General features: G+C 44.6%; 1 protein-coding gene across 1 annotated transcript in view; it reads right to left on the bottom strand.

Annotated features, from left to right (window-relative positions):
• The window catches only part of LOC137369779 (piezo-type mechanosensitive ion channel component 2-like), a 1,207,705-nt gene that overhangs the window by 86,424 nt on the left and 1,107,391 nt on the right, over positions 1 to 13,890 (bottom strand). Inside the window, exon 45 of the mRNA XM_068031235.1 lies at positions 8,873 to 9,020. Coding sequence (XP_067887336.1) covers positions 8,873 to 9,020 — 148 coding nt within the window. The remainder of the gene's footprint in view (positions 1 to 8,872; positions 9,021 to 13,890) is intronic.

The following is a 13,890-nucleotide window of genomic DNA, read 5'->3' as shown; positions in this document are numbered from 1 at the left end:
TTGATTCTGCCCTTGACCCCTCTGGGACATCCTTTTTCTCCAGCACTGTAATGCTCTCCTTAAATCAATACCGCCACCCCTCCCCGTTTTTACCCTTTCCTATCTTTCTTGAACACCTTGTATCCAGAAATATTTAACACCTAGCCCAGCTCTTCCTTGAACCAGGTCTCTGTTATAGCCACAACATCATATTTCAACATGACAATCTGCACTTGTACCTCACCTGTCTTATTAACCATACTTCGTGCATTCACAAACATGCACATTAACCCTGATTCAGACTTTATTACTTTCTCCCTGACTCCAACCCCACCGAATAACGTATTATTCCCTACTCTTTTTTATTTTTATTTAGAGATACAGCACTGAAACAGGCCCTTCGGCCCACCAAGTCTGTGCTGACCATCAACCACCCATTTATACTAATCCTACATTAATCCCATATTCCTACTACATCCCCACCTTCCCCTACCACCTACCTATACTAGGGCCAATTTATAATGGCCAATTTGCCCATCAACCTGCAAGTCTTTGGCTGTGGGAGGAAACCGGAGCACCCGGCGAAAACCCACGTGGTCACAGGGAGAACTTGCAAACTCCACACAGGCAGTACCCAGAATCGAACCCGGATCGCTGGAGCTGTGAGGCTGCGGTGCTAACCACTGCGCCACGGTGCCGCCCATAATGTGCTATCTATCTCCCCCAGTATTCTGTGCATCTTGGTATTCCTCTCTTATACTTGCTCCTGGTTCCCACACCCCAGACAAGTTACCAGTTTTGCTTCTCTCCAATCTGAGCTCCCTCTCAGGTTCCCATCCCCCTGACAATTTAGTTTAAACCCTCCCCAACAGCACTAGCAAATCTCCCTGCGAGGATATTCGTCCCTGTCCTGCTAAGATGCAACCGGTCCATCTTGTACAGGTCCCACCTGCCCCAGAACTGGTCCCAATGTCTCAGAATCCCCTATCACTACTGTTCTTCCACTCCTCTTCCTCCCCTCCTGTGCAGCTGAGCCACCTGTGGTGCCACAAACCTGGCTCTGACTGCACTCCTCTGAGGAACCATCACCCACACCAGTATCCAAAATGGAAAAGCGATTAGCGAGTGAGATCATCTTAGGGTACTCCTGCTACCTGCCTGGTTCTCTTAAACTGCCTGGCGGTCATCCATTTCCTATCTGCCTGCATACTTCTAATCTGCGGTGTGACCACCTCCCTAAACGTGCCATCCAAGTAGACCTCCACCTCGCAGATGCACAACTGGAGAACAATACCAGCTTCTCCAATCTATCCATTTAACTGAAGTCCCTCATCCCTGGAACCATTCTTGTAAATCTTTTCTGCACCCTCTCTAAAGTCTTCACATCCTTCCTAAAGTGTGGTGCCCAGAATTGGACACAATACTCCAGTTCAGGCTGAACCAGTTTTATAATGGTTCATCATAATTTCCTAGCTTTTGTGCCCTATGCCTCTATTTATAAAGCCTAGAATTTCATAAGTCTTTTTAAGCACTATCTCAACCTGCTCTGCCACCTTCAATGATTTGAGCACATATACCCCAAGGCCTCTCCGTTCCTGCACCTCTTTTAGAATTGTGCCCTTTATTTTATATTGTATCTCCTCGTTCTTCTTACCAAAATGTATCACTTCATACTTCTCTGCATTAAATTTCAACTGCCACGTGTCCACGCATTCCACCAGCCTGTCTTTGTCCTCTTGAAGTCTGTCACTATCCTCACAGTTCACAATATTTTCAAGTATTGTGTCATGTGCAAATTTTGAAAGAGTGCCCTGCAGACCCAAGCCTAGAACATCAATATAAATCAAGAAAAACAGTGATATAATAAAAACAAAATACTGCAGATGCTGGAAATCTGAAATAAAAAACAAGAACTGCTGGAACTACTCAGCAGGTCTGGCAGCACCTGTGGACAGAGAAGCAGAGTTAACGTTTCAGGTCAGTGACCTTTCATCAGAACCTTTTCATCAAGAAAAGCAGTGACCCTTGTACGGACCCCTGCGGAATTGAACTATAAAGCTTCCTCCAGTCTGACAAACAGGCATTCACCACTACTCTGTTTCCTGTCACTCAGCCAACTTTGTATCCATGTTGCCATTTTCCCTTTTATTCCATGAGTTTCAAATTTGCTGGCAACTCTGTTATGTGGCACTTTATCCAATGCTTTTTGAAAGTCCATGTTTACCACATCAACTGCATTACCCAGAAACCATCTCTGTTACCTCATGAAAAACTTAATCAAGTTAGTGAGAACAAGATTTGCCTTTAACAAATCTGTACTGGATTTTCCTTATTAATTCACAATTGTCCAAATGACTGTTAATTTGGTCCTGGATTATTGGGCAGGAACGGGGGCAGGCAGTCACCTAAACCTCGGGTAGACATTTTCCTGACGCAAAACCATCATGCTCAGATATTGAATGGCACCAACATGAGCCAGAAGGGGCAAACCAACTGCTCTTTAACGATATAAATAAGCTGCTGGCAGCTTGTTTAAGGGCCAGACTTGGTCTTTGGTTGTAAGAAGTGGGTTTGAGGTGCCATCAGAACCATGACAGGGAGGAGGAGGTGGTGACGTAACGGGGACAGTCTGAAGTTCTGGAACAGGGGGACAGAAGCAAGAGGCAGCATTGAAGGTGGAAGGCTGACAGATGGCCCTCATTCACAGGTAAGCAATTGTGCTTAGTGATAAGATATATCCTACATATCTTTGCACTCTTGGCAGGAGCTTTTTGGGTGGGGGGCGCTGGTGGAGGCCAGCATTGGGGATTGTTCAGGCAAATTCCACAGTCAAATACCAATTAAGGAAGGGCATAAGAGGAAATGGGATCAAGCTTCTCTGAGCTTGGTCTGACCAATGATGAGAAACAACATCTGAAAGAGCAGACGCAGGTCCCTGGTCAGCAGGGGCACAGGGGTGAGGAAGGAGGGGCAGGAAGGCTCTAGAGTCTGCACCTAATACAATCTTCACCAGCACACACTGTTGCTCTGCCAACCTTCACTTCCCATTCTTTGAGGTTTCGCCAATATGAAATGGAAACACACAAGTCAACCTTAGTGCAACAACTTTCCCAATGCTTTATTGCTTAACAGTTAACTATTAGTTACATCATAAACACCCAAGTGACCCACAAAGTGACATTACTGGTGAGGTGGCCTCTGATGAGGGCCGCTCCTACAAGTTGCTCTCCCTGTGGCTGAGGATGAGGTGGAGGCAGGCTGTTCACTCCTTCCTGTCTGGGACTGGATGCTGTGGTGGTCATCCTCATCATGGAGGTGCCTGGGGGGGCACCGCCAAAGGCTACTGCACTGGCAATACTGCAGGGCTGGCTTCTGTCACAGGGCATGATTCCACAGATGCTGTCGAAAGGGCCATGAGGAAGTTGATGATGATGGAGCCCTGTGAGGGGTAGCCCCCTTATCACCATCTGTTGCCTTCTCAGCCCTTTCATGGTGCCTTTGATCGCTGGAATGGCTACCAGCTGGTGCGCAGTTACCATCCACTCCATGCTTTTCTGCGCCATTTGCGCCACTGACTGGTAAATGCTGCCGAGTCTGGCATGCATCCTGTGCTGTTCCTGCATCCACTCTGAGTGATGCTGCACATGGCCATTCTCTCAAGGGCGGAGCTCAAACGTTCAAAGCACTGAAACATTGTGGAGCATATTCTCACCCCATGGCTCTGCAGAACCTTCAGCCAACTCCAACATGTGGGCACACATCTCATGCTGGTTCTCCAAGTAAAGCCACCTGTTTCATGATTTCTGAAGCAAAGCATCTCTACCCTGTTAAACAGGACTGCACCTGTCCTCCATCCTCTGAGGGGTACTGGCCACAGCCAACCCTGCTTCCTCCGAATCCTCCTGCTCTGAAATGACATGTGCGTCACCTTGTGCCATCTTCATTAATAACACGCAAGGACCCACTGAGGTGTGAATGTCTGTGCTAGTGAGATGCAACAGTGCAGGCTCTAAGATCTCTTTGTCTTCTGACTTCTCAGGAACCTGTCCTCTGAGCATGGACTCCTGCCCCTCTGCAGCTGGCCCATGAGAGACATAAGAGAAAATGGTGATGATAGATCGGGACAGTCAACAGATGCTTCTGCTGCTTAAAATATTATGACAGCTTATGCATTGCCAGCTCGTGGCACAGGGAGCATTGCCATGCATCCCCTGAACATGGAAATGTTGAGATCTTTCATGCTGTCTGTGGCAGACACCCGACCACATCAAGTGCCTGCTCCTCGAATTGCATCAGTACCATGAGCTGGGGAATCCTGCCATCCAGGATTGCCCTCTAGTTCTCCTAAGTGTTCAACTCCCTTTTGACCTGCAAAGTGAAGAACGATGCAATTAGGACAATGCTTCCCTCCCTCGCCACTTGCAGCTTCTCACTCATAGATGATATTGCAGTCTGCACTCCGGCCTCCTGACCAGCAGCACGAGGGTTCTGACCAATGCTTATGGGTCAGCAAGGCACCTGAGCACACGCCTCCCCCATGATGAGGAGAACTCTATGCATCCTCAGGATGCCCTTGTCTTCTGCAGTCTGGTGACTGCTGACCAGGAAGCATACTATCTGGATCTCTCTTGGCACTCACCTTGCCAGACCAAAGAAGCTCATTGAAGCATTTCTGCAATCCACGCAGTTCCTCCTCATCACTTCTCCACTGCTGACCTCATGTGCCACCTCCAGTCATTGCCTCTTGGCGAGTCTTAACGCTGGCAGGAAAGAGAATGCTCCTAGGCGAAGTCACCATCTCCAGCAGCACCTCCAGAAAGTTGTCAGCAAAATGGGGGCTGCCCTTGCACTGGGGCCCTCCCTGCCCACTGCCCTCTGCTCGGGTTGTGTTTCCATTTTTTGAATGAATGGCAGCCTCAGCAACTGCTGCTGTCTGCCCTTTAAATCGGGCCCGTGCTGCCTCCTTCCACGTCTTCCGCTGTTAATTGTGTGGCAAATAAGACTCCAGGCCGATTAGAAATTGCAGCGTGTGTCCATTTCCACATTGGTGAGGGATCGGGACCTGGAAGTCATCGTGATGTCGGGGTTCTGACTCACAATCTGAAATCCTGCTCATTATCCCTAATAGCTTTCCTTGCATGCAGGTTAAACTGACTGGCTTATAATTGCTAGGTTTATTCGCACACCCTTTTTTGAACAAGGATGTAACATTTGCAATTCCAGTGCTCTGGCACCACTCCATCCTTATTTCCCTCAGCATCCTTGGATACATGCCATCTGGTCCTGGTGACTTATCAGCTTTAAGTACAGTCAGCTTATCTAATACCTCCTGTTTCTAAATTTTTAGCTCATCCAGTATCTCAACTACCTCCTCTTTCACTATGGCTTTGGCAGCATCCTCATTCTTGGTAAAACAGATGCAAAGTACTCATTTAGTACCTCAGCCATGCCTTCTGTCTCCATGTGTAGATCCCCTTTTTGGCCCAAATCAGATCCACCAGTCCTTTTACTATTTATAGGTTTATAGAAGACTTTTGGATTCCCTTTTCTGTTAGCTATCATTCTCTTCTCATACTCTCTCTTTTTCTCTCCGATTTCCTTTTTCACTTAGCCTCTGAACTTTTTATATTCAGCCTGATTCTCATTTGTATTATCAACCTGACATCTTTCACACGCCCCCCTTTTTCTGCTTCATCTTCCTCTCTATCTCTCTTGACACCCAGGGAGCTCTGGTTTTGGTTGCCCTACCCTTTCCACTCATGGGAATGTACCTGGATTGTACCCGAAACATTTCCTTTTTAAAGGCAGCCCATTGTTCCATTACAGTTTTGCCTGACAATCTTTGATTCCAATTTACCTGGGCCAGATCCATTCTCAATCCACTGAAATTAGCCCTTCTCTAAATTTGTATCTTACTTTAGATTCCTCCATGTCCTTTTCCATGCCTAACCTGAACTGTATGATGCTATGATCCCTGTTCCCTAAAACTTCCCCAACAGACACTTAATCCACTTGACCCACCTCATGCCCCAGAACCATATGCAGCAATGCTTCCTTCCCTGTTGGGCCAGAAACATATTGATCAAAAAAATTCTCCTGAACACACTTCAGATACTCTTCCTCTCTCTGCCCTTTATTTACACTGTTACTATCCCAGTTCATATCAGATTAATTGAAGAATACACCCACTAGTGTTCTGGTCTCTCTATTTCTTAACTTGAACCAAATAGATTCAGTTCTTGACCCATCCAGGAGATCTTGTCTCTCCAGCACTGTAATATTCTCCTTCATCATTACAGCCACCTCTCCTCCTTTCATTCCTTCTCTATCTTGCGTGAACACCTTGTAACCAGGAATATATGGTACTCAGTCCTGCCCTTTTTTGAGCCAGGTCTCCGATATCACTCTGTCATCATACTCCCATGTGGCTATTTGCGCCTGCAGCTCACCAACCTCATTTACACGCTTCGTGTATTTACAGACATGCACTGTAAACCTAATTTAGAACTTACTACATTGCCTCTTAGTCAGACCCCATCTAATACCTTATTATTTCTTACTCTAGTGCTGTCACTCCCAATCCTTTGTGCACCTTGTTTATCCTTCCTAATGCTACATCCTGGTTCACATCCCACTGCCAAGTTAGTTTAAACCCTCCCCAACAACACTAGCAAACAACCCCACGAGGACGTCGGTCCCGGCTCTGTTTAGGTGCAACCTGTTGACCTGACTAGGTCCCACCTCTTCCATAACTGGTCCCAATGTCCCAGGAATCTAAAGCCCTCCCTCCTGCACCATCTCTCCAGCCATGCATTCATCTGCTCTATCCTCCTATTTCTATATTTACTAGCACATGGCACCCAGGAGTAATCCAGTGATTACTATCATTGAGGTGCTAGTCCTTTCCTAGCTCCCTATAGTCTTCCTGCAGGACCTCATCCCTCTTTCAACCTTTGTTGTTGCCACCAACATGGACCAGGACCTTTGGCTGTACATCCTACCTCTTCAGAGTGCTCTGCAGCCACTCAGTGACATCCCATTGGACAATCCTATACAGTTAATGAACAGTGCCAGAGATCTGAGAATGAGACACCAATACATAAAGACAGGGGGAAAAAAAAATTGGCAATGAAGGAAGAGAAGATCATTCTGGAAAATGGGTGGAAAGTTAGCCATCATAACAATGATTAATGAGGATTGTTTAATGGACAGAAAAGAGAGAGTAGGAATAAACAGGCCATTTTCAGGTAGCAGGCTGTAACTAGTGGGATACCTCAAAGATCAGTACTTGGGCTCAGCTATTTACAATAGCGCCGCAGCCTCACAGCTCCAGCGACCCGGGTTCAATTCTGGGTACTACCTGTGTGGAGTTTGCAAGTTCTCCCTGTGTCTGCGTGGGTTTTCTCCGGGTGCTCCGGTTTCCTCCCACATGCCAAAGACTTGCTGGTTGATAGGTTAATTGGCCTTTATAAATTGCCCCTAGTATAGGTAGGTGGTAGGGAAATATAGGGACAGGTGGGGATGTGGTAGTAATGTGGAATTAGTGTAGGATTAGTATAAAATGGGTGGTTGATGGTCGGCACAGACTCGGTGGGCCGAAGGGCCTGTTTCAGTGCTGTATCTCTAAAACTAAAAAAAATAAATGAGTTGGATGAGGGGGCTGAATGCAACATATCCAAATTTGCTGACAATACAAAGTTAGGTGGGAAAGTAAGCAGTGAATAAAGAGGCTGCAGAGGGATATAGACAGGTTGGGTGAATGGGAAAGAACATGGCAGCTGAAATATAATGTGGCCAAGCGTGAAATTATCAACTTTGGTAGGAAAATTTTAAAAAAGCAGAACATTTTTTGAATGGAGAGAGACTGGAAAATGTTTGCATTCAGAGGGACCTGGGTGTCCTTGTACATGAATCACAGAAAGTTAACACGTAGGTCCAGGAAGTCTTACTACAATTATACAGGGCACTGGTTTTTATTTCAGATTTCCAGCATCTGCAGTATTTTGCTCTTATATCTGGAGTACTGTGTGCAGTTTTGGTCTCCTTACCTAAGGAAGGACAGACTCGTGCTCGAGGCAGTGCAATAAAGGTTCACTAGACTGGTTCTTGGGATGAGGGGATTGTCCTATGAGGAGACATTGATTAGTATAGGCCGATACTCGCTGGAGTTTAAAGAATGAGAGGGGATCTAATGGAATCTTATAATATTCTTAAGGTAAATGCTGAGAAAATGTTTCACCTGGCTGGGGAATCGAGAACACACTGTCACAGTGTCAGAATAAGGGGCTGGCCATTTAGGACTGAGATGAGGGGAAATTTCTTCACTCAAAAGTTTGTGAATCTTTGGAATTCTCTACCCCAGAGGGCTGTGGATGGGCAGTCATTGAGTATATTCCAGACAGAGATTGGTAGATTTTTGAGCACAAAGGAAATTAAGGGATTTGGGGATAATGCAGGAAGGTAGAGTTGAGGTAGAGGATCAGCCATGATCTTATTGAATGGCGGGGCAGGCTTGAAAGGCCAAACAGCCTACTCCTCTCCTATTTCATATGTTCTTATGTTCTTTGATGAAACAGGTATAAGACCTATGCTTTGTTGAATCAGCATCAAGCTTCCATGACAAAAGTGTAGTGTGCAATTCATCATTTCGATATGAAATGCCATAATACTTTGATAAAATACATACTGTAAATAGATTTGAAAAGATAATGGGGTAAAATTTTCTTGGGGCTCCTCCTGGTCTTCTACTGTAACTGCGGCAGAAGATCAATGGAAACCCTGGAGAAACGTGAGTGCCAAATTTCTGGTGAGAGATCAGGAAAACTACAGAAAATTTACACCAATTATTCCAGATGATATCAAGCATCCACTAAAAGAAAAACAAATTACATACCCCGAATGCCCCAAAACCAAAGACAATGACAATGAAGTCCACAACATCAGCCAGGAACATCAACACGTAGACATCTGTTACTGCACTATACTCCGGATGGATAATGTTATAGAAGAAATGTTTGATTGGGATATATATTTGAAGTGTTCTGAAAAAGAATAAAACACTGAATGAAATGTCGCTGTTAACAATCATGCGTTATGTTGACATCTTGATTTAAATTTGATACATGATCTAATGCTTCTTTAGTATATAAAGAAAGAAGGAAAGAAAGAAAAAAGGAAAGAACAGACTTGCACTTATATGGCACATTTACATGAGTGTAGGCTGTCCCAAAGTGCTTTTTGAAAAATTTGTTCTTAGGATGTGAGCATGGAAAGGCCAGCATTTATTGCCCATCCCTAATTGCGCTTGAGAAGGTGATGAGAAGCTGCCTTCTTGAACTGCTGTCGTCCATGCAGTGTAGGTACACCCACATGTACTTCTGTAGCAGCTTGATACAACTGAGTGGCTTGCTACGCCATTTCAGAGGGCACTTAAGAGTCAACTACATTGCTGTTAAACTGGAGTCATGTGTAAGGCAAACCAGGTAAGGACTGCAGATTTCCTCCCATAAAGGACATGAGTGAACCAGATAGGTTTCATGACAATCTGGTAGTTTCAGGATCTCTATTAATGAGACCAGCATTTTATTCCAGATTTATGAATTAATTGAATTTAAATTCCCCCAGCTGCCATGGTGGGATTTGAACTCATGTCTCCAGAGCATTAGCCTGGGTCTCTGGATTACTAGTCCAGTGTCACTGTGCTTCCGGCCCCCCGATGAAACCAATGAAGGACTTTTGAAATGAAGTCACAACATAGGAATTGGCAATTAGCCTGCAACAAACTGATTTGATTTTTCTCTGACTTAAATCATGGTCACCAAGGTTAATGACCAGACTGCATTTGTTACCCTTTTATCTAAAATTATCGATGTGCCAGTGTTTGCATCATGTAAAATTAGCTTGTCAAAAGGGCCATATCTATTAACACTGTAACTTGAGATTAAAAAATAATTAGAATATATAAGTTGATTATAATCATATTTGATCATTTCCATATTTCATTTTACCTGAAGCAGTTCCAGAGTACATCATGTTTACTAGAAAAGGATTGGCTACCAGTTAAACCACAACTTATTCAGATGCATTTCCTCAATCAAAACACAATTTCCCCATCATAACTTCTCTCTCCGATGCTGACGCTATCTTTCCCAAGTCCACTAAAATTCAAATAGTATAGAACAATCATCAGACAACCCTGCAGAATCTAATAATTATTAACATTCTGGGGTTACAATTGACCAGAAACTGAACTGCAGCAGCTACATAAATACTGTGGTTACAAGATCAGATCAGAGGCTGGGAAATCTGTGGTGAATAAGCCAGCGCCTGACTCCCCAAAGCCCGTCCACCATCTACAAGGCACAAGTCAGGAGTGTGATGGAATACTTTCCACTTGCCTGGATGAGTATTCACCAAGGAGAAGGACTTGGTGGATGATGAGCCTAGGGAAGGGAGTGCAGATAGTCTCAGTCATCTCATTATCAAAAAGGAGGTGGTGTTGGGTGTCTTGCAAAGCATTAAGGTAGATAAGTCCCCAGGGCCTGATGGGATCTATGCTAGAATACTGAGGGAGGCAAGGGAAGAAATTGCTGGGGCCTTGACAGAAATCTTTGCATCCTCATTGGCTACAGGTGAGGTCCCAGAGGACTGGAGAATAGCCAATGTCGTTCCTTTGTTTAAGAAGGGTGGTAAGGATAATCCAGGAAATTATAGGCCGGTGAGCCTTACGTCAGTGGTAGGGAAATTATTAGAGAGGATTCTTCGGGACAGGATGTACTCCCATTTGGAAACAAACGAACTTATTAGCGAGAGACAGCATGGTTTTGTGAAGGGGAGGTCGTGTCTCACTAACTTGATTGAGTTTTTTGAGGAAGTGACAAAGATGATTGATGAGGGAAGGGCGGTGGATGTTGTCTATATGGACTTCAGTAAAGCCTTTGACAAGGTCCCTCATGGCAGACTGGTGCAAAAGGTGAAGTCACACGGGATCAGAGGTGAGCTGGCAAGATGGATACAGAACTGGCTCAGTCACAGAAGACAGAGGGTAACAGTGGAAGGGTGTTTTTCTGAATGGAGGGATTTGACTAGTGGTGTTCCGCAGGGATCAGTGCTGGGGCCTTTGCTGTTTGTAGTATATATAAATGATTTGGAGGAAAATGTAGCTGGTCTGATTAGTAAGTTTGCGGACGACACAAAGGTTGGTGGAGTTGCGGATAATGATGAGGATTGTCAGAGGATACAGCAGGATATAGATCGATTGGAGACTTGGGCGGAGAAATGGCAGATGGAGTTTAATCCGGACAAATATGAGGTAATGCATTTTGCAAGGTCTAATGCAGGTGGGAGGTATACAGTAAATGGCAGATCCCTTAGGAGTATTGACAGGCAGAGAGATCTGGGCGTACAGGTCCACAGGTCACTGAAAATGGCAACGCAGGTGGATAAGGTAGCCAAGAAGGCATACTTGCCTTCATCGGTCGGGGCATCGAGTATAAAAATTGGCAAGTCATGTTGCAGCTGTACAGAACCTTAGTTAGGTCACACTTAGAATATTGCGTGCAATTCTGGTCGCCACACTACCAGAAGGACGTGGAGGCTTTGGAGAGGGTACAGAGGCGGTTTACCAGGATGTCGCCTGGTCTGGAGGGCATTAGCTATGAGGAGAGGTTGGAAAAACTCGGATTGTTTTCACTGGAACGACGGAGGTGGAGGGGCGACATGATAGAGGTTTACAAAGTTATGAGCGGCATGGACAGAGTAGATAGTCAGAAGCTTTTTCCCAGGGTGTAAGAGTCAGTTACTAGGGGACATAGGTTTAAGGTGCGAGGGGCAAAGTTTAGAGGGGATGTGCGAGGCAAGTTTTTTTACACAGAGGGTGGTGAGTGCCTGGAACTTGCTGCCAGGGGAGGTGGTGGAAGCAGATACGATAGCGACGTTTAAGAGACATCTTGACAAATATATGAATAGGAAGGGAATAGAGGGATATGGGCCCCGGAAGTGCAGAAGGTGTTAGTCTCAGCAGGCATCAAGATGCAGGCTTGGAGGACCGAATGGCCTGTTCCTGTGCTGTACTGTTCTTTGTTCTTTGAGTGCAGCTTCAACAACACTCAGGAAGCTTGACACCATCCAGACCAAGCAGCCCACTTGATCGGCACCCTTAAACATTCACTCCCTCCATCACCGATGCACAGAGGCAGAAGTGTGCACCATCTACAAGATGCAATGCAGCAACCCAGCACACCTCCTTTGACAGCACCTTCCAAACCCGCGACCTCTTCCACTGAGACGGACAAGGGCAGAAGATGCGTGGGAACACCATCATCTGCAAGTTCCCCTCCAAGCCACACACGATTCTGACTTGGAACTATATCATCGTTCCTTAACTGTTGCTGGATTAAAATCTTAGAACTCTCTCCCCAACAGCATTGTTGACTGTAGCGGTTCAAGAAGGCAGCTCACCACCACTTTCTCAAGGGCAATTAGCGATGGGCAACAAATGCTGGCCTTGCCAGCGATGCCCACATCCCATGATAGTATATAAAAAAAACATTTGTCTTACTGCTCAAAAATTATTACCTTAAAATCCATAGTAGGAGTTATACATGCCCCTCTTAATTTTCCTCACTTCCAATGGCAACGAATTGTAGCTAAGACAATGTTGATACATCGAATCATATCAAATCTGTCCAATGCAAATATTTAGCCCACAAATTGCATAATCTGTTTAGCACAAATTGAGGGGGAGGGAGAGGTCAGAAAACAGGGGAGAACTTGCATCGACATTTAGGAAGGACAGGAAAAAAAGGAAAAGGAAGTGGTGTTGTGCTCATAGTAAGGGGTGGGATCAGTATATTAGTAAGGAAGGATCTCAGATGGAAGAACAAAATGTGGAAACTGTTTGGGTGGAGCTAAGAAACAGCAAGGGACAGCAAACATTGGTAGGACTTATTTATAGGCCCCCAAACAGTAGTGGTAGTGTGGGACATAGTATTAATCAGGAGATTAGAGAAGCATGTAGCATGGGTAATACAGTAATTATGGGTGACTTCACTCTGCACATAGACTGGGTAAAGCTAATGAGCACCAATGCTGTGGAGCACGAGTTTCTGGAGTATGTTACGGATGATTTTCTAGAACAGTATGTTGAGGAACTGACTAGAGAATAGGCTATTTTAGATCTAGTATTATGTAATGAGGAAGGGCTAATTAATAATCTTCTTCTAAAAGAACCTTTATGGATGAATGACCATAATATGATAGAATTTTACATTATGTTTGAAAGTGAGATAGTTCAATCTGAAGCCAGGGTGTTAAATTTGAACAAAGGAAATTATGAAGTTGAGGGGAAAATCGGCAGAGGTGGATTGAGAAAATACATTAAAAGGTATGACAGTGCATAGACAATGGATAGTCTTCAAAGAAATATTACATAGTTGACAGCAACTATATATTCCTTGAAGGCACAAAAACCCCAAAAGTAAAATCATGGTTAACAAAGGAAATTAAGGATTGTATAAGATTAAAAGAAAAGGCCTATAAAGTTGCCAGAAATAGAATTAAACCTGATGATTGGGAGAACTTTAGAATACAGCAAAGGAGGGTGAAGAAACTGATAAAGAAACGGAGAATAGAATATAAATGTAAACTAGCAAAAAACACAAAATGGTCTGTAAAAGCTTCTATTGGTACGTAAAAAGGAAAGGTTTGGCTTAGACAAATGTGGGTCCATTACAGGCAGAGTCAGGAGAATTTATAATGGGGAATACAGAAATGGCAGAGAAGCTAAATGATTACTTTGTGTTGGTCTTCACTGAGGAAGATACAAGAAATCTCCCAGAATTAGAGATCCAAGAGACTAGGGAGAATGAGGAATTGAAGGAAATTAGTATTAGTAAGAAGGTTGTATTGGAG

The sequence above is a fragment of the Heterodontus francisci genome, chromosome 5 (genome assembly GCF_036365525.1).
Source record: "Heterodontus francisci isolate sHetFra1 chromosome 5, sHetFra1.hap1, whole genome shotgun sequence".
Classification (NCBI taxonomy): Eukaryota; Metazoa; Chordata; class Chondrichthyes; order Heterodontiformes; family Heterodontidae; genus Heterodontus; species Heterodontus francisci.
This window is presented reverse-complemented; position numbering and strand designations above follow the sequence as displayed.